General features: G+C 38.2%; 1 protein-coding gene across 5 annotated transcripts in view; it reads right to left on the reverse strand.

Annotated features, from left to right (window-relative positions):
• MLIP (muscular LMNA interacting protein) overlaps positions 1-20,552 on the reverse strand; it is a 137,708-nt gene extending 117,156 nt beyond the window's left edge. Inside the window, exons 1-3 of one of the 5 annotated variants that reach the window (XM_078055227.1) lie at positions 20,233-20,552; positions 13,268-13,423; positions 9,855-10,247 (exon numbers count right to left, since the gene is read on the reverse strand). In XM_078055227.1, coding sequence (XP_077911353.1) covers positions 9,855-10,247; positions 13,268-13,423; positions 20,233-20,328 — 645 coding nt within the window. In that variant the 5' untranslated portion in view covers positions 20,329-20,552. The remainder of the gene's footprint in view (positions 1-9,854; positions 10,248-13,267; positions 13,424-20,232) is intronic. The other 4 variants (XM_078055223.1, XM_078055222.1, XM_078055224.1 and 1 more) reach the window with 4 other exon arrangements.
• Positions 20,553-21,028: the final 476 nt, after the last annotated feature.

A 21,028-nucleotide genomic window follows, 5' to 3' on the forward strand; every position in this document is an offset into this window, starting at 1 on the left:
GAGGGACATTATAGAGCCATAAAAGGAACAAACAAGATATATAACAATTGTAAATATTTATGCACCCAACATGGGAGCACCCAAGTACATAAAACAGCTAATAACAAACATAAAGGAAGTAAACAGTAGTAATACAATAATAGTAGGGGACTTTAACATCCCACTTACATCAATGGACAGATCATCCAAACAGAAAAACAACAAAGAAATAGTGGCTTCAAATGATACATTGGACCAAATGGATCTAACAGATAAATTCAGAACACTCCATCTTAAAACAGCAGAATACATATTCTTTTCAAGTGCACATGGAACATGCTCCAGAGTAGATCACTAATAGGCCACAAAACCAGTCCCCACAAATTCAAAAAGATCTAAGTCATACCATGCATCTTTTCTGACCACAACACTATGAAATGAGAAATCAACCACAAGAAAAAGTCTGTAAGACAACAAATACATGGAGGTTAAATAACATGTTACTAAACAATGAATGGGTCAACCAAGAAATCAAAGAGAAAATTAAAAAATACATGGAAACAAATGAAAATGAAAAAGCAATGGTTCAAAATCTGTGGGCTGCGGCAAAAGCTGTTCTAAGAGGGAACTTTGTAGCAATACAAGCCAACCTCAAGAAGCAAGAAAAATCTCAAATATACAACCTAACCTTATACATAAAAGAGCTAGAAAAATAAGAGCAAACCCCAAAACAGAAGGAAGGAGATGTAATGTAATCCCTATGAAAATACCAAGAGCATTTTTCACAGAACTAAGAATCTTAAAATTTTGTGGAACCACAAAAGACACTGAATATCCAAAGCAATATTGAAAAAGAAAACAAAACTGGAAGTATCACAATCTCAGATGTCAAGATATACTACAAAGCTGTAGTAATCAAAAATAGTGTGGCACTGGCACAAAAATAGACACATAGATCAATAGAACAGGATAGAGAGCCTAGAAATAAACCCACAATCATATAATCAATTAATCTTCAACAAAGGAGGCAAGAATATGCAGTGGGAAAAAGACAGCCTTTTCAACAAATGGTGTTTGTTAAACAGGACAGCTATATGCAAAAGAATGAAACGGGACACTTTCTAATACCTACAAGAAAATAGCTCAAAGTGTATTAGTGACCTAAATATGAGACCTGAAGCCATAAAAATCCTAGGAGAGAGCAGAGGCAGTCATTTCTCTGACATCGGCCATAGCAACATTTTTCTAGAAATGTCTCCTGAGACAAGGGAAACAAAAGCAAAAATGAACTATTGGGACCACAACAAAATAAAAAGCTTCTGCACAACAAAAGAAAGAATCAACAAAACTGAAAGATAGCCTATGTAATAGGAGATATTTGAAAATGACATATCTGATAGGGGATTAGGATGCAAAATATAAAAAGAACCTATACAACTCAACAACAACAACAAAAATCCAATTAAAAATGGACAGAAGACAAACACAGACATTTCTCTGAAGAAGACATCCAGTTAGCCAATAGCCACATGAAAAGATGCTCAACATCACTCATCATCAGGGAAATGCAAATCAGAACCATAATGAGATACTACCACACACCTGTCAGAATGGCTACAATCAAAACCACAAGAAACAAGCATTGGCCAGGATGTGGAGAAAAGGGAACCCTCATGCACTGCTGGTGGGAATGCAAAGTGGTACAGCCACTGTGGAAAATAGTATGGAGGTTCCTCAAAAAATTAAAAATAAAATTACCATATGATCCAGTAATTCTGCTACTGCATATTTACCCAGAGAAAATGAAAACACTAAATGGAAAAGATAAATGCACCCTTTTGTTTGCATTGCAGCATTATTTATAATAGCCAAAATATGGAAGCAACCCAAAAGTCCATTGATAGATGGATAAAGAAGAGGTGATACACACACACACACACACACACACACACACACACACACATCAAAATAGTACTCAGCTATAAAAAAGAATGAAATCTTGCCATTTGCAACAACATGGAAGGATCTAGAGGGTAAAATGGTAAGTGAAATAAGTCAGTCAGGGAAAAACTAACACCATATGATTTCACTCATGTGGAATTTAAGAAACAAAACAAAACAAAAAGAGACAAAAAAACAGACTCTTAAATATAGTGACCAAACTGATGGTTACCAGAGGGGAGGTGGGTGGAGGAAGGGGTGAAATAGGTGATGGGGATTAAGAGTACACTTGTCATGTGAGCTCTGAGTAATGTAAGAATTGTAGAATCACTATATTTGCTCACCCAAAACTAATATAACACTGCACATTAATCATTCTAGAGTTTAAAAAAAAAAGGAGAGAAAAAGAAATACAAAATAATACAGCCCTTTGATTGGCAGGGCCACTGCACTTGACCCACGAACTTGTCCTATATCCAGGCACCAGCTGAGAGTGGAGCTGAACTGCCTGCACCTGCGCAGAGGGGCCATCTTTCTCTCACATATGGGCTGCGAAGGCACTCTAGATTGATGTCATCATAAAGTTAATGTCTTATAGTCTCAGCTGGGTCCTGTACCTCCCATTTTTTTCTTGGTTGGTTGTTTTTTTCTTTTGTTTTGACCTCAGCTTCCCATTCTGCTCTGAACAACAGCTCTTCCAAAAGTTAACACTCTCCACAAACCGTGCTCTCACTACTTCCTTCATTGTGCTCAATAGATGACCTAGTTTCACTTTCTCCAAGGAAAAATGGAGATTACCAGGAAAATCTATTATTTTCTAGATCTATTCTTATTCCTTCTCCTCCCTTCTAAGAAAAAATGATGACTTTTCATTTTTTAAAAGGTGAAATTTCCCTATATACTCTGAGTCACAACAGCTCTTGCCTTCTTAGGAATCTTATTTCATCAGTTATCCTCCATGTGCTATGTATCCATCCTTTATCCTTTTTATTAGCTGTCTCATTTGTCTCATAAATATAAAGCAAAATCATTTCAATCTTTAAAAACATAGCAATAAATGCCATGTAGTAGATTATAAAAATGCCCCAAATTCTCTTTTCATAAAAAAGGCAAAGTCCTTTTCCTCACCACTCCATCTCAGCTGGCCTTAAGACTTGGTTTGACCAGCGAGACATTAGCAAATATGAGCCAAGAAGCAGTGGCTTGAAAGCCACGAGTGCCTTAGAGCTTACCAGTTCGCTGAGTGCAGAACAGCACCATGACGTGAACGCACCCAGGCTAGCCCACAAGACCACATCTCAATTAACAAGCTACCAGCTGACCCAGCAGCCAATTACAGACAAGTAAGTGAACCACAGCAAAGATTAGCTGACCCTGCCCCAGATATGCAGAACCACCCACCTAAACACAGCCAAATTACTGACCTGCAGATACTTGAGCTAAATAAATGCTCACTGTTTGAAAAAACTACATTTTGGCATGGTTTGTTATGCAGCAAAAGCTGACTGATAAAGATACACACACACACGTGCACCAAGATTTTTGTGGATCCTGTGTATTCCTTAATTTCAGACCCATGTGTTTTCTTCTTAGTGACATCTGTACCATACAATCATGGGATTTATTTCCTTACTTCTGGTAGCCAACACACTTAAAGAGACTTCCCAAAGAATCCCACCCTTTCATAATCCCCTCCTCTTGCGTATGGGTGGAATCCATGACTTCCTTCTAATAGAACCTGGCAAAGCTGAAGGCATTTTGCAGATGTAATTAAAGTCCCTGGTCATGTGACTTTAAATTAATCAACATATTATCCTGTGTAGGCATGACCTAATTAAGTGAGCTTTTTAAAAGAGGGTCAAAAGGTTAGAGATTTCAGTATCGGAGATTTTCTTTCTCTGCTGCCAGCTTTAAGAAGCAAGCTGCTATGAATTCTACAGCCTCAGGGAAATGAATTCTGCCAATAACAGGAGGGAGCTTAGGAGCAGATCCTTCCTAGTGCAGGACCTCCAGATGAGGGTGTAACCTGACACATTAACTTCAAACTCAGGAGGCCCTGAGCGAAGAACCAGTTCAGCTGGGCATAGACTTCTGATCTACAGAAACCTAGAAAAAATAAATAGGTGGTTTTTTAAAGCCACTAAACTTATGATCATCTGTTATGCAGCAGTAGAAAACGAATACACTTCCCACTGACTTCTTAACAGCTCATTTTCCCTGGTCTTCCACAGTAACTGTTTTCACCAACGTCTACAGTGATTTGTATTTTCCTAAGCCCAACAGGCACTTGAATGCCTTATCTTTTCTGATTTCTCCATAGAATCTGATTTCCAATCTCTCCCTCCTTTTTAAAACTGTTTTATCTGTGGCTTCTATTTTATCACTCTCTCCTACTTTATTTCCTATATTCTGATGAGTCCTTTTCACATTCCTTGTCTTCTTCCACCCTCTTCTTATATGTTGGTACTTCCCTGGCCGTTCACACTGTCTGAAATGTCCAAGCCCTAGTTATCTGCCAAGAAAACTTGTACTCATTGTTCACATTTCAGCTACCTACAGTGTAACCCTTCCTGATGGTCTGGGCTGATGTAGGCGTCCTCCCCCTGAACTTCCCCTTGTTCTTAGAACGTGTTCCCTTTCATTCTCATTGTTTTCAGGTGCATCTTTTCCAAGTTCCTTAAAGGCAGGTATTATGTCTTTTACAGTTAATTCCCTTACTCTCCAGTGCCTGGCACATTACCGTCATGCAGGGAATGAAGAAACAGAGGGTCTAGTGGATATAGGAACAAAAGGACAGAGTTCAGGGACATAGTGTCTCCTTAAAGAAAGCCTTACCACCTCCCTCAGCGACTGTCCCCTCTTGTTCTGCTCTAGACTCTGGATAGTGAAGAGGAGCAGGGGAAGAGGACAGTAACTCTGATATCCATTCAGTCTTTACCTCACCAACAAGAAAAAAAAAATTGAGTTCTGACATCAACAAGTCAGGAGACCCTCCTGTTAAAAGGTTCCATCAGCTTTCTGCTGGAATTGTCAAAGCAACTTGATTTTTCCATAAATGTACTTCCTCTGCCCCATGGGCTAATGGCACAATTGAGTCCTCACCCGGAGGAAACAACATGCTACCACTGAGGCATCTCAGGGATTCTGCCACCATCAGAGCACACTGAAGCCTGGAGGTATAAGGAAGGTTTCTATCCTAATAATTTGTCGTAATTTCTTTTCCATGGGTCCATAAAATCTAGGTACTTACTAAATATGCATGCCAGTGTCCCAATTTCCCAGACTTTCATGAAAGAACATCCTTTATTTAACCCCAGCCAGCTTTTCTGACCTCATTTTCCATGTCTTCTCCTCTGTTCTTATACCTAAACTACATTTGAAGCAATATAAAACCTCTCCCTTTGGCATCTGGGTGGCTCAGTTGGTTAAGCATCTGCCTTTGGCTCAGGTCATGATCTCAGGGTCCAGGGATCGAGCCCCATGTTGGGTTCCCCACTCAGTGAGGAGTCTGTTGGTCCCTCTGCCCCTCCCCCTGTTCATGCTCTCTCTCTAAGTAAAATCTTTAAAAAAAATTTTAAATAAAACCTCTCCCTCTTCACAAGTTCCTTCCCCTGTACTCCAAAACATGCTGTCATCTCAAGCTTCTTAAATACAGTAAATCATCTGTTGAGAACCTAACATGAGCCAGGCACTGTTCTAGGCACATTACATATATTATCTCATTTAATTTTCACAAGGAAGGTTGATATTACCCCATGTTACAAATGAGGAAACTAAGGTTTATGATTTCAAGTAATTACCCAGAGGAGCATGGCCAGTATATTGCCTGTATCATTCCTGCTTTCCCAAAGTATCTCTCTAATGCATGGGCTCCTTTCCTTACCACCCATCCATTTCTCAACTTCATTTCTCTCCCTATTACCCTACTCACATTGTTCCCCTTAAGGTCATCAAATGACCTAATTTTGAAATTTAATGAGCTCTGGAGGTCCTACTTATTTGACCTTGTTTTGTATTTTATTTTTCCTTATAAGATTTTATATTATTTTTATTTACTCTTCCTTGTTTATAGACTATTCTTTTTGTTGAATGTCCCTCCAGCTTTCATTGCATGAAACCCCTCTCTCCAACTTCTTTGGACCCCTCTCCATCTCCGTCATTGGTTTTTATTCTTTCACAGGCCCTTTACATTTTGCTATTTCCTGGCTTGTACCTTCTACATTCTTTCCATGAGTAAATATCTCCACTCTCATCAACTTATGTACCAAATATCTCCAGTCTCCCATCCCTCTCCCGTGTTCCAGATTCACACTTGCACCTCCTTCCTAGAGAACATCATGCTGTGCCATCAAAGAATCACAAGCTCCACATCAGATATCTTATCTCTTTCTATCACTTCCTGAAACCTATTATTTTCCCCTCAGTTAATGATATCAACATTCATCCAATTTCCCTGGTTAGAAATTTCATCCATCCTTGACTTTTCCCATATAAGTCAATGAACAAATCCAGTTAATTCTACCCTGTAAGTTCTTTTTATTCCCACTGTTCCTGCCCAGGCTACAGGCTTTGTCATAGGTCTTTCAGCCAAATTACTCTGTGTTTGTATGTGAATATTCACCTCTCTTTTAACTCTAATATTATCCCTAGGTAAGACAGTTCTCAGAACTTTACATCAATATTCAAGATGCCAACACTCAAAAACATTACTCTTTCTCGGGGCGCCTGGGTGGCTCAGTTGTTAAGCGTCTGCCTTCGGCTCAGGTCATGATCCCAGAGTCCTGGGATCAAGCCCCGCATCGGGCTCCCTGCTCAGCGGAAAGCCTGCTTCTCCCTCTCCCACTCCCCCTGCTTATGTTACCTCTCTCGCTGTGTCTCTCTCTGTCAAAAAAATAAATAAAATCTTTAAAAAAAAAAATTACTCTTTCTTTCTGAATTTTACTTGAGAGGATTTTGATTCAACTGCTTATTTTATCTAGCATTTTTACTTTTGACCTACACTTTAAATTTTTTAATTGTCTAGTGATTTTTTAACATAATGCACTTTTATTTAAATATGCCACTTCAATGAAAGTATTTGGAGTATACACATATTCAACCCAATGTTTATATTGACTATGTTCATGATAATATAGTAACCATTGCAGGGAACAAAATGTTTAATAAAAATGGATTTAACATGGACTTTACTTCTAAAGACTTTATAATCTGCTAGGGGAGATAAAGCATGCACTTAAATAGTTATAATACATGCTAAAATAGGATAACTGTCATAAAAGATGTACAGAAAAAAGCTATCAGAATCATATTGAGGGATAGTTTATTTTGGCTCAGAGAACCAAAGCTGACTTCATAAAGGAATCAATATCTGTGCAAGGACTTCAAAGATGTGAACTCTTAAATATTTATTCCTTTTACATACCTTATTGAACCTCACCTATACACAAGATACTGTACTAAGTGCTGGAGACACAGAAATAAATGAGACAGACCTTGACTTAAATTGTTCTCTGTCTAGTAAGGAAGAAAGATAATCTGTTATTACAATAGGGTGAAAAGGAGTTATAATGGAGATTTTCTAAAAAGGCTAAAAAACTATATGGAAAATGGTACAGATGGAGAAGACCTAACTCCTCTTCAAAGGGAATGTCTCTAGAAAGAGGCACTACTTGAAGTGAGCTTAGAGTATCGAGTGGCCTAAGTAAAAATGGAGATAGGTCTGGGGAATAAAGAAGTTTTATACACAGAGGAATCAAGGGCTCAGGGATGGAAAAGTAGGAAGTATGTACTTCTGTGGTAGTTCAGAAGAGCTGAAGAAGAGAGGTAGAAGATGTGGATAGAAAATGACATCTAGGCTAGTTTATGGAAAGGTTAAAAGCCAGAGCAGAAACTGAAGGCATCTTTTAGAATAGCTTAATAAATTATTGCTGACTAATAGTGCTAACTTATGGACAGTTCTATACATGGATTCATTTTTACCAGGTAGACCAGAAACTCACTTAAATGACTACATTTCTGATTGAAAAGTAGATGGTGTTGGCATTAAGTAATCCAATCAGGGATATTCTTTAGACTTGTTGCTTCTACTACTGACTACATTAAAATCCTCAGAGTGCCTTCTTTGGTTCTCTGGTCATTACTCTGTGGTTGACATTTGTGGTTAACAATTACCTTATTCTTATTTCATCTTATTTTTATTTGATGATGGCCTACTATTCATTACTCAAATGGATTATTATAGGAAATTGAAATAGGAACAATGGCTATTCCCAAACATTTCAAGATCTAGTATTCCCCCATTAGTGGTAACCATCATTTTCAGCCACTGCTAATGAATTAGGTTGAACTTTGCCTTTTCATTTGGAACTCTGATAACATCAACTATACCCTACTGCCATATAACTTTTTTTGGACAAAAGATTCCACAGTGTGTGTTCAGGCTCTAGTTTACTTCTGTATATATAAAAACACATAAAAACAAATTAAATGACCAACTCAGGGAAAGAAATCTAACAATTGGGGGGAAAAATAAAGCAAAAATCCAAAAATTGCTTCATTAAGAATATCTGCTTTGTTTACTTGCATTTGTTATTATCACACCTACATGTTCTTCTCCAAGGGGCCACATCAAATTACCCTCCCCTGACTTTGGAAACCCCCATGTCTCCAACTTGGTTATTCCATCATCTTTCCCAAAGCAAGAAAGAAATGTTTAAGCCTATCACTGCTTACTGAGAATATGTTTAATTATATTATTAGAACATTTCCAATAACTATCTGAGAATAAATTTTGAGAAGAAATAAATGTTTTAGTTAAGTAGACTGAGGTGGGAGTACCCCAGGAAGAATCTTCTATCACCAAAAAGTAGCCTAAGGACACTGGATGCTTATAGGTGATATAAATTCAGCATCAGGAAGTCAGTGAAGGCTGCAGAAATGAAAATGGGGTGGCACCCAAAATAAGACACCTACTCTACAATTATGCATAGGTCCTAGCAGCACCGAAAGGCCAACTCACCAATAAAAATGTTCTCCCAACTACTTTGGGATGCTTGCAAGTACCTGACCTAGCAGATCCTAAACAGGACATCTTGGTACTAACACAAGCTTTCTCAAGGAGAACTTTGCATCCACTGTCTACTCCCAAAGCCAGCCTCTTCATTCCTGACATTCTACCCATGCCTTGTCAAAGCCATTTTATAATTTCATTACAACAAATAGCCAACCAATGGCAAATTCTTCCTATTTTTCCCTTCAAAATCCCTCCCTAACCATTCCCTTTCTTTCCTACCATCACAGAAATGGGTCTTAAATAGGTTTTCCAACTTAAAGGAACTATTGGATTTTGCTGCTAAGTTTTGGGGTAGGAACTTCTCCCCATTTCACTGAGGCAAGACCTGGCTAGTGGCTTCCAGGACGACAACAGATATTCTCCTTAAGACACACAGGCAAGAATTTTTTTTCTTACACCCTTATTTCCTAGCATATCCTTTTACTATTCTTTCAGTAGATTACAAGTAATGTGCTTGCGTCTAACATCCAACAAATGTCTTCCCACAGGATATTTCTCATATCTGCAGTATGCTTCTTGATGCACCCAGCTAACCAAGCACTCTCTCCTAAGAAATTCCCAGTATCAACCTTTTCCAAGAATTGTTCAAAAGTAAGAGACAACATTCTCTCAGATCCACCTCAGCTGAACATTTTACATTTTCTCTTCAGCCAATTCACAGTACAATTATATAATCTTTTTTGTCTTATGAATTTATTATCTATATTTACTCTGTGATGATTTATGATCTTAGGATTTGGGTTTTTTAATATCTTTTTCTTTGAGAGCTTTGTATGCCTCGAACAGGAAGGCATTTGCGGACAGCCTAGGATAAAGAGTATGTAAACATTTTTTTTTTCTTACGACAAGAAGAAAAACCTACCTGCCCGTGCTTTTGCTGAGGGGCAATCCCATGAGACATTTCAGGATATGATGGGGCCTGGAGGTCTGTCCCTCGTGTTTTGGGACGCACCACGTCAGAGACCAGACTGGAGGAAATTGCTAGAGATTTGGGCCGAGAAGCTGTGGTGCCCATCCCCCCAGGGGGGCCTTGTTCACATTTTCCACTTGTATCTTCATCTTCCCCTTCCGAGTCCACAATAAAGACATATTCAGCTTTGAAGAGGTCACTTTGCTGCATTCCTTGAAGTTCGTTTGCTTTAATTCCCCTCGCTTGTGAAATCTTTTCACTGCCCTCTGAAGGATAAATCAATGTCCCTTGGTTTCTCTCCCGTTGGCTCCCAGCATTCAAGGTCAAGTACTCATTGGACTCAGACTGCAATTAATTTAGAGACATAAAAGCATTGACATTGGTTTGACGATGGCTTCCTTTTTGCATGTACACTTAAAAGTTTAAACTGCTTATAATCTCCAAGGACAAGAATTTTTTAAATATATGTAAAATCAGGTTGGCTTAGGAGAGACTGAGTTGAAATTAATGGTTTACTTTTACCAGCCCACTTGTTTGTCCTGATTCAAGCCCAAACAATTTAGGGCTCAGAATCAACATCAAGTAAATCTGTTTTCAAATAAATCACGACATAATTCCTTAAAAAGAGATAGAGACAACAATGTTTCCCATAAAGACATTTGTGAAACAAATGGGGGTTGGTCAAGAGTTTAGTTATTGGTCAAGTCAAACCTGTATATACTATATCAGCCAGGAGAGAAAGGAAACCCCATTGAAAGTTTCTAAAATAATACAAATCTCTCTAAAATTCTGAGAGGAAAAATAAAATTGGGACAAAACATATGGATATTCAGACAAAACCATGCAACTAACTGAAAAGAACTCAGGAATAAGACAGCAAAAAAACAAGTAGGTATTTTTAGTACAAGGTATTTTTCACTGCTATTTTATTTTGTAATTCTAAATCTTTTCCCATCCAATTTTCTGTGAGTACACAGAGGGTTTACAAGACCAGAGTAAGATAGCTTTATCAAGCTATCAAACATCTTTTTCTAAAATGAGAGCAACACTGTACACTAAGATTGTGTTTAAAAGACCCAATGTTTATTTTTCTGGTTTTGATAACCATGTTGTGCTTACTATCCTTTTCTTTGCAACATTTCTTTAGGCCTAAAATTACTTCAGAATAAAAAATTAAAGACACTAAGTAAACTAAAATAAACTGAATTTCAACCACAGTGGTAAATTTAACATGGGCTATTATGTGCATACATGTTGTGTGTGGGAAAATAGAGGTCAAACCACTGATTATATATAACTAACCTATGGAGGTGATTTTATATACCCATTGCACATTTTTCAGCTGATGATGATTTACTCGAGATAAAACACAAATTTCCAATTAGGATTTCTTGGACAATGGTCATTTCACATTTTAAATTACAATACTATATGGTAACAAAAACCTAAATTGGAAAGAAGTTTAAATTAAAAATAACAGGATTCAAAGACATTGCTTATTAAAAGGTGGCAAAAATTGAACTAGTTTTTGAAAACATTATTAATGATCTAAAATAAATCCCTTCCCCTGCACTATTCCTTATATTCCACATATGAATGAAACCATATGATAATTGTCTTTCTCTGCTTGACTTAAAAAAAAATTTCTACACAGATTTGTCTATTCTCTACAATTTACTTATTAAATCATTGATTTATATCAGAAAAAATAAAATAAAAACTCCCTTTTCCCATAGCCCATCACTCTCTATTCCTTTACTCTAATGTATTTTTTTACAGCTTTATCACTATCTGAGATTTTTTATATACTTTTCACTTTTTTTATTGTATGTCTTCCCAAGAATGACTTATATGAGTTGGCTTTATTCATTCAGAACATAGCACCAAGCACATAATGTATTCAGTAAGTAGTGGTTGAATATATAAATGATCAAGGGATTATTTACCCTGTTCTACTATAATATTGAACTATTTAAAAAATAGGAAGAAAAGTCTTGAATATTTTAAATATGTAGTTGTGTGTGATCATTGCAATCAGCAAATAAATATCAACCTCTTAGGAAGCTCTGGAGGTTTGCAACCAAGATGAATTCATACATCCACAGTCTCATGTGCTCATAGCACCTATCCAAAGCATCCCATAAATATACTATATAGAGTTGAGTACTGTTAGAGAAAAACTTCACAGAAATTCCTCTTGTAGCATTTAAGATCTCCCCAAAATAATTTGACCTCAATAGTCTTTAAAATAAGGTAGTAGCATTGAAAATCTCAGATCACAGATATATTACAACTTTCTGGATAAGATGTTTTCATACAGACAAGGTGAATCAGATAAATAACCCCCTTTTAGTCGTTCAAGAATGCCACAAAATCCCCCAGTCACATTTTATTCATAATAAGACAATATTAGAATACATTTTAAAGAGAAATGTCATTATTTCTCATTATACCCAAAATGTCATTATTCTAATGCAAGTCATTTTCAGGGTTTTTTAAAGTTTGTTTTAATTTCATTGCCAGTCTTGGTATCATTTTAGATAAGCATAATCAGCATATAAATATAATTTTATAACCAATTTTGTCTCTTACTGTTATAAAGTTAACATTTTCCATGAATCACATAATCACTATAATTATAACTTTGTGAAAATGATGTATTATCACACTCTTAAATTTTTTCTGATTGGTAGCTATTAGGCTATTTTTATTTTTCCCTGTTTTCCTACATAACATTTTTCTGCTTTTGTACTATTTTCTTGGAATACATTTCCAAGAGTTAGGTTATTGAAAGGTTATGAACAGTTTTATGATTGTGGATAAGGGTTTTCCACCAAAATTGTACAAATTCACAAAGCTAGCTGCAAAGTGTGAGCATGTCAGTTATCTTCACAACTACCCCAGCACTGGATATTGCACTTTTAAATTTTGCTAATTTATTGCATGTAAAACAATAATGCCTCGCTGTTTTATCTTGTATTTTCTGTCAAGAAATTGACAGAAATTCAAACTTTTCAAGAAATTTTGTTTTTATTATTTTAAGACGTATTTGGGAAAACAGGAAGTGACAGGAGGCAGAATGTGTCATTTGAATAGCAAAGAATAGGATGTTAACTCAGAAGAGTTGAGAATAGTGTATTAAAGAGAAGAAGGTAAAAAATAAAAAAAAATAAAGAGAAGGAGGGTATGATAATGTTTGGGTTTCCATTATACAGTTATATTTTTAGTCAACCTTAGATTTCATAGCCATCTCACTTTATGCAAAGGAAATAAACATTCATACAAATTTCCAAGTCATTCTTAAGGACAATTTAATGTTTAATATAAAATTGCTTAACACAAAGAAAAAACAAAAATAATCCTACCCTATTTACAGTTTCTGGATTCTTATCACTTGGATCCTCTGGAATTTTAACAAGGAATTTAGAGGTGTCAGCCAACTTAGAGTGGGTTGGTAGTCTTCTGACAGTGGGGACAAATGTGAAGATCAGAGGTTTGGCTTCAGAATCACCAGAGGAGACCTAAGAGACATATAATAAATTAGACTTTCAATCTTGTCAAAGGTTTATCTTGACTTTATTTTCTATATACCATGATATTTACCTCATTTATTTTGATCAGTTGACTATTAACCTGTGATCATGTGTATGGTTGCCAAAGAAAAGAGCTATAAAAATAGTGATATTGGATCAGATCCCTTTTTTAAATTATTCCATTTATCAGAGAAAACAAAACAACCCCAGAAAGATCCTATTGTAGGGTATGGCAACAGTGGAATGGCTAGTTGATCTCTTGGAACATTAAAGGGCACCTCTACCTTCATAGGATCATCACAAACACAGCATCTAGTCTGTTTCAAAATCGACTTTTATTCATTTAACCCTGGGTTAGCAGGTTCAATCTGACTCATAATCATCAAGCATGCAAGAAATTTCCAACATGTATCATTAATGAGAATACTAAAAAATGGATTTAAAATTGAAAGTATGCTTTTTGGCTATTAGAATACCAATGCCTGTCCTCAAGGATATACTTTCTCTTTCATCCATGCTTTATTCATTCAAGAATGATTGTGTTTAGTATTTGTTGTGGGGCAGGCACTCAGGAGCTAGGGATGCCACTGTGAATAGGAAATGGTCAATAGACCACGCACAAGAAGAGAAAAGGGTATGCACAGAAGATAAAGGAAAAGTGATGAGGGGTACCTGCCTACACACCCTGGGAAGCTCTGTAAAAGGCTACATCTGAAATGTAGGTCCCAGTGAAGAGGAAGACAAAGATATCCCAGGCTGAGAAAACCAGATGAGTGAAAACATGGAAAGGCAGCAGCAGTGAGGTGTGGATCAAGCTTAGATCCTGTCCTATTGACAACAGAGACCATTAGAGCACCGTAGATTGGGAAGTGATGAAGTCATATTAGAATTTTAGACAAATAATTCTGGTTTTAAAAGACACATAGCTAGTGACAAGCACAGAAAGCCAAGAGCAATAGGTTGAGGACTACATGAAAGGGAAAAAGAGAAGAAGGTGCCATAAATTTCTCTTTCAAGAAATTTGGATGAGGAATAAGGAGGGATGTTGAGAGTAGTTAGCGAGGGAAGGAGAGTCAAAGAGCTACCTGTGTTGGCATGTAATCGGATAGACTTGAAGATGTCTGTAGACTGGGGGGAGGGATCAGGAGAGAAGGAAAGCAAAACAAGGTCCTGGAGGAAGCAGGCCAAATAAGTTAAGGGAACAGGAGAAGGAACATGGCCTCCTTTGAGTCCAGAGAAAATGAACTAAGATACAGAAAAGCTCGTGAATGTGGTGCACTGGGGAGCAGAAAGGTGGAGTAATCAACATTGATGATAAAATCAGTCCCATCTCATCAGAGTAACACTGCCCCTCTGTCACCTCCATGCCTCTGTCACAAGAAATATGATATGCCCTGGCAAGACCCTCGCTCTCCTCTCCCTTTAAGCCGTGCCCCCTTTCTATGTCTTGAACCCCTCAGACTTCACCTTGGCATTCCTTTTACCCCAGCCATGTCAGCCCCTGTGAGAAACCCAGGCCTCAGAGTCATCCCACAATCCCTGTGTGCTATGCACACCCCTCGTTCTTTTCCCATCTGTGCCCTGCTCCAACTCTTGAAGCCTTTCCACCATACACTTTCTGGTATTCAGTCAGCCACCACAAAATCCTCCATGTCCTTAACCTCTTCTCTAACTATCCTAGCTCTAACCAGACCATGGCTTCCTCTGAAGGGCTTTGTCTCTAAGAAGCTACCTCAGTGGTAGCTGTTTTCTCTCACACTGGGCCTGGAAGTACAAGAGTATCCTTCTCACTCCCCTGTACTGTTTCCAGACCATTCCTCTTTCCTCTTACCTAGAAACTTCCAGATTTGAATCTCCTGTCATTTTAGTCTATATTCTTCACTGTCATCTACCCACACCCAAATGAAGCCTTCTTTCTTTGAAGATTTAGTTCCTGGCTCAATTCCACTCTCTTTAACGCTATGCTTTGTGCAATACCCAACATCATAGTCCATGGGTAATTTTCCTCATATTGTGTTGCCTGGGCCTCTACTCCTTTTTGCTACTCAAATCCCTAGCCTCAACCAATACCCACAACCCCTCTGTAATGTCACCTTTCCATTCTCTGACCGCCACTTCTTTTCTTTCCATACCTCCCTCTCATACTCCAACATTTCTCAGAATTCACCAGAATGAAAATCTACTGATCCCTCCAGCATTATATTGTCCCATATTTCTTTTTTTTAACCAGCCTCAGTGACTGCATTCACCACAGTTACCTCCATGCATACTTCTCAAGTGCCTTGCCCTCTCCTATCATTCCCTCCCATTTGGGTAAACCACCATCCTCACTAAATCTAACCTCCTACCTTCTCTACTCCTGCACCACAAAGGTATGTGATTGGAGGAAATCACACAACTATGCTTACTGGTTTCACTTCAAATTTAAGACTCTGAGCCCAAGCAGGCCCTTCAATCTTGCTCTATAAACATACTATAGCTACATAGCCCATTTACTCTCCCACTTGCCCAGAAAACTCATCCTCTCCTCTTTCTTCAAACCCCCAACATCTTCTTCCATGGCCTTACTCTGAGCTGATGACTTTGTTTCTCATTTCACTGAGATAACTGAAGCAATCAGAAAAGAATTTCCAAGGTCCCCATCACCACATCTACTCACCCACCCACATCTTTGTTCTCTTATGTGGCCTTAAGTCCTGCCACTATGTCCCTACTAAAATCAACTCTCACTTGAATATTTTGCCTTCTACTAACTTTCATTTATTCAACAAGGTGTCATTAAATGCCTACTAAACACTAAGGCACCACTCTTAAGTGTTGGCGATGTAATGGTGAGCAAAAATCTTTACACTAATGGAATTTACATTCTAGAGGAGGAAGTGGTAAACAAAATAAGTATATAAAATATATAGTACTTACATAGTTATAAGTTATGAAGACTGGCTATAAGGCTATTGCGATGACCCATGGGAGAGAAATGGTAGGTTGAATTTGGGTTGCTATGGTAACCATAATAAGAAGTGTTAAGATTCTGTCTATATATTTTTTAAGATTTTATTTATTTATTTTTGCAAGAGAGAGAGAAAAACAAGTTGGGGGGGGCAGAGGGAGAAGCAGACTCCCCGCTGAGCAGGGTGCCTGATGCAGGACTCGATCCCAGGACCCTGGGATCATGACCTAAGCCAAAGGCAGATGTTTAACCAACTGAGACACCCAGCCGCCTCAGATTCTGGCTATATTTTAAAGGAAAACTTAGAATTTACTTAAAAATTAAATGTGGGATATAAGAGATAGATAAGAATCAAGATGAATACAAAATTATTGACCTGAATTAAGTGCAAGAAATGAGATTTTATTTACTAAAACAGGGAAAAAAAACAGGTGAAGCTAGTCTGAGAATAAAGATCAAATTTGATATGCCAAATATATACCCAAATGGAAATGTGGGTATGGGAGTCAAGTTTAGTCTGTGCTTAAGACAAAATTATTAGGGTTGTTAACTTATATGTGGTATTTAAAACCACAAGATCAGATGAGATCACCAAGGGAGTAAGCACAAATAAGAAAAGAAGAGGTCCAAGTTTGAACCCTCCAGATTTGGAACACTAAGTGATCCAATAGCTAAGGAAGAACTAGCAAAGGTGACATCGGATTTTAAGGAAAATAGAAAAATCTGGAATGTCATTGACATCAATGCCTGACTATAAACAAAAGGACTGACAGGCTATGCTGAGGGCCCATGAATTTGTTGTAATGAAGCCAATTTGCTTGGCCGGTTGATATTCCCTGCAGGGATATTCAAACAGCCTCTCACAGGAACAGAGAAAGTCAATTGCAGCACTTACAGAGCTGGTGTTTGGAAATTGGAAAGGAAATTGAGGAAATCGAGGGCCCTGGTGAGAGTAGAGCAAATGACCAAAATGGAGTGGAGTTTGGACAGGTCCAGGAGAGGGACCCTCAGATTCAAGGGACCAGTGGTCTCTGAGGCTCAGAGAACAGATCTGATAGCATGGTGAGTGTCTGGGAGAATGGCTTGGGGTTACAGTATGGTATGTGAGAGTGTAAGATTTAGAGGTATGGTAATTCAATGTAGTCTAGGCTTTGGCCTGGAGACTGAGTATCTGAGAAGAAAAAACAGAAAAGGCACTGAGCTTGTGAAGCTCAAGCAACTGTGAGACAAGAAGGTTGACAAGGTCGGCCTGGTGAAAACAAAAGTCACACTAACTGCAAAACTGTATTGGAGAGAGAGACAGATAGCATGGGGGAAAATGTGAGCCTGGGGTCAGGAGGTACCAGGAGCAGGCTGCCTGGGACACTAGATTAGTAATCAGATATTTTCTTTGTGAGCATGTAATCAAACAAAGAGAACTGGATATCCTTATAGGAGATTTCACCCAAGTTATAGGTCTAATGAACTAAATGTAGGCCACTTATTATACACTAAAACTTTCTGGTAACTAAAAAATGAAAACAGCTATGCCTTCTAGAAATGATGCATATTCCTTAAGGAATATCAAACATACAGGCAAACTCTCCTGAGCCAACTGTCATTTTTTAATATTCTTTTTTTGGTAAGATTTTATTTATTTATGGGGGTGGGGGGAGGAGCAGAGGGAGAGGGACAAGCAGACCCCGCGCTGAGCGCAGAGCCTGACACAGGGTCCATCTCAGAAGCCTGAGACCATGACCTGAGCTAAAACCAAGGTTCAGATGCTTAACCAGCTGCACCACCCAGGTGCCCCTAATATTCTTTTATGTCTTTAAAGATAGTTGTCCTTATACCCTTATTGCAGTCATGTCAAAATTCCCAGGTTGCAGCTAATCATCAGAAAATAATAAATCAATGCTTTCCTTTGTGGTAAGGAACATTAGATCCCTTGTGAGATTTGGAAAGCCCATTAGTCTTATCAGCACTAACAATAAAACACACTTACTGGATAGATTATTTCCTAGGAAGGCTTTTTTACATGACTAATCTCATCAATATCATGATAGATGGAGAGTGGTTTTAGCAACAGAATCACTAGAGGTAGTTTGGATAATTCATCGCAGAATTTCATGTGGGCAGGAGATAAAGATAGTCCTTTAGGAGTCAAAAAAGAGGTAAAATTGTGACCTTATCCCCAGGTTTTGTAGGCCTGCCCCATGTCCCCACATGATGACTACAAGTCTATTTTAGGTATTATCCCAATGAAATTTAAATACTGATATATGAAAGGCTTCAGTATAAGTGCCCCAGGGGTATGAAATACATATAGCCATTATTAACAGGAAGTGGCTTTGCCTCTAAAACATGCACAATGCCGAAAATTCACTTCTTCCATGGCCTTGTGCAATTTGTAAAATGCAATGCCACCTAAATCCCTAAAATACAGATAGATCTCCACTATGGACACCCCGTAAACTATGGACTTTTTAAAGGGTAATAGCTATAATTTTAGTGACTAGAATGGAAAAAAATACATAAATGAAAACTGATGCTTCAGTGCATAAGGTGCACTTTTCACACAATGCCCTCAAAGGAATTTCTAAGCATAACCACATGTTGACAACAGAAGCAATAGAAAAGTAAAATAATTTCTTTCTTTGTTATTGTCATATTTTCCTACAGACACATCCACATCCAACATAAAATGTCTTCCCCAGTGTAGGAGAACAATTTTTTTTTTTAAGTTTTAGTTGAACCAATACATGATGTCATTCAAGAATAACATAAAAGGGAAAATCTAATAGGACTAAAGACGTATTCATCTTCCTGGGTTACTGGGTTGGAGAAAAAGATCAGGGATAAATTCCTGTCTGCACATACATCCTCAGAAGCACCACCACAAAAAGGGCAATGCTTTGGTATCCACTTTTAAGCTTGGAGTACAGTGTTAGCACGGGGCTCTTTTCATCGCTCCTACCTAGCATCCTCTTACCTAACCAAGGAGGTAGAGAGATTTTTTTTTTTTGTACAGAATTTAGGTTGGAAAAGGATTTGAAATTACACTAGCCACATGATGCAACATTTAGATGAAGAGCCACGTGTTCGCCAGGGTAGACTGCTGAATCCCCTGCTCAGAAAAGAAGAAAAAAAATTTTTTTTCTCTTTACTGCATACAGTGGCCAAGTTCCAGTGGAGCCCAGAAATGAATTGCTATGGTGATGAAAAATCATTTTCCACACAAAGCAGAAACAGATGCATGTTAATACCATTGCACTTGTTAAATGTCAGTTTAACACTTTCAGTTGTCAATGCCATTTAAAAACACATCTTAGTTCCTATCCTTGGGAAACTATTTTAATAATTGAAATTAGACCAGAAAGGATTAATATCTTGCCCTAACTATGGTTTCAAGCACTCAGAACTCTCTGAGACTGTCTCCCTCTCACTGGACAGCTGAATAATAACTGAAGAAATTACATTTCCCCATGCCATGTAGGGTCACTGCTCGTTGCTCAGTTTCCAGGCTGCAATGCCTTCCTGTCTTCTCTTCCCCTAAAAGTTCTCTTCCTTCCCATGGTGACACCCACACTCACAGATGGCCACTAGCCTCCTGCTAAGAGGCAGCGCAGGGCTTCGGCTTCCACACTATGCCAAGTGCAGTCCAGAGCATTTTCTTGGGTTGGCCAGCAAGCAGTTTGCTTTTCTCTGCTCACCCTTCCACTAACTGTAGATAATAACATTTCATTTTGATATACACTCAAATTTATCTCTACCCAGGCAGCTCTCCCTCAAAGCCCTCTTGCAGCAAACACCGAAGTGCACAGCCTTTAAAAGTTCTTGAAAGCATTAAGGAAAGACTTCCCTTTACCTGGGGTGTGGTCTGAATGCTCCCTGCTAAGACGCACGAGTTCATTTGGAGGTAACTGTTCCCGCAGTCACTCGGAAGCCCCTGTTCTGGAAGCATTGATTCATCACATAAGGGAGTGAGCAAACCGATGACTGAGGTGGGAAGGGAGCCTCTCACTAAAACAACACAGACTCACACAGAAAAAAAAGAATTCTAAAAAGAGGTAAAGTGGCATCCTCCCTGAATTGAAGAATTCTGTCAGCTCCCAAGAGTAGATTTATGTGTAGATAATTTTTAGATTTGGGACTTCATGAGAGGTCATGTTGACTGCTGAAATGAAGCCAGGAGAAGTAAAAAAAAAAAAAAGAAAGAAAAGAAAAAAAGCCACCTATATGTGTTTGCCCTCTTTTCTTGTCACGCATGTATTCCAATTACATATTCTACGAAAAGAGAGAAGCCAGATTGTACAGGGACGAGAAGCTGATTGAAAGGCCCGAGCATCTGCCAATCTCAGCAACCAGTTGGTCACACTCACTGAGAACATTTAGAGGTACAAATACGTGCAAACACTGTGCCTAAATAAAGCACTAGAAAACACAGAGCAATCATTTCAAAAAATCAATAGCATTATCGGTCTTTGGCATGTAAATGCAAGCAGCAGGAGCATCTGTAGTGACTGAAGTGTTGCTATTAATCACATTAGCTCTAGAATGAAGCTTGGAGTCAAATATTTGTTGAAACAAAATTCCCTTCCGAGGTTCCTGGAAGACAGTGAATGCAGACAAACAAACCTCAAAACTGCACACTTGAAATTGAT

Source organism: Halichoerus grypus, chromosome 9, assembly GCF_964656455.1.
Source record: "Halichoerus grypus chromosome 9, mHalGry1.hap1.1, whole genome shotgun sequence".
NCBI classification, from domain to species: domain Eukaryota; kingdom Metazoa; phylum Chordata; class Mammalia; order Carnivora; family Phocidae; genus Halichoerus; species Halichoerus grypus.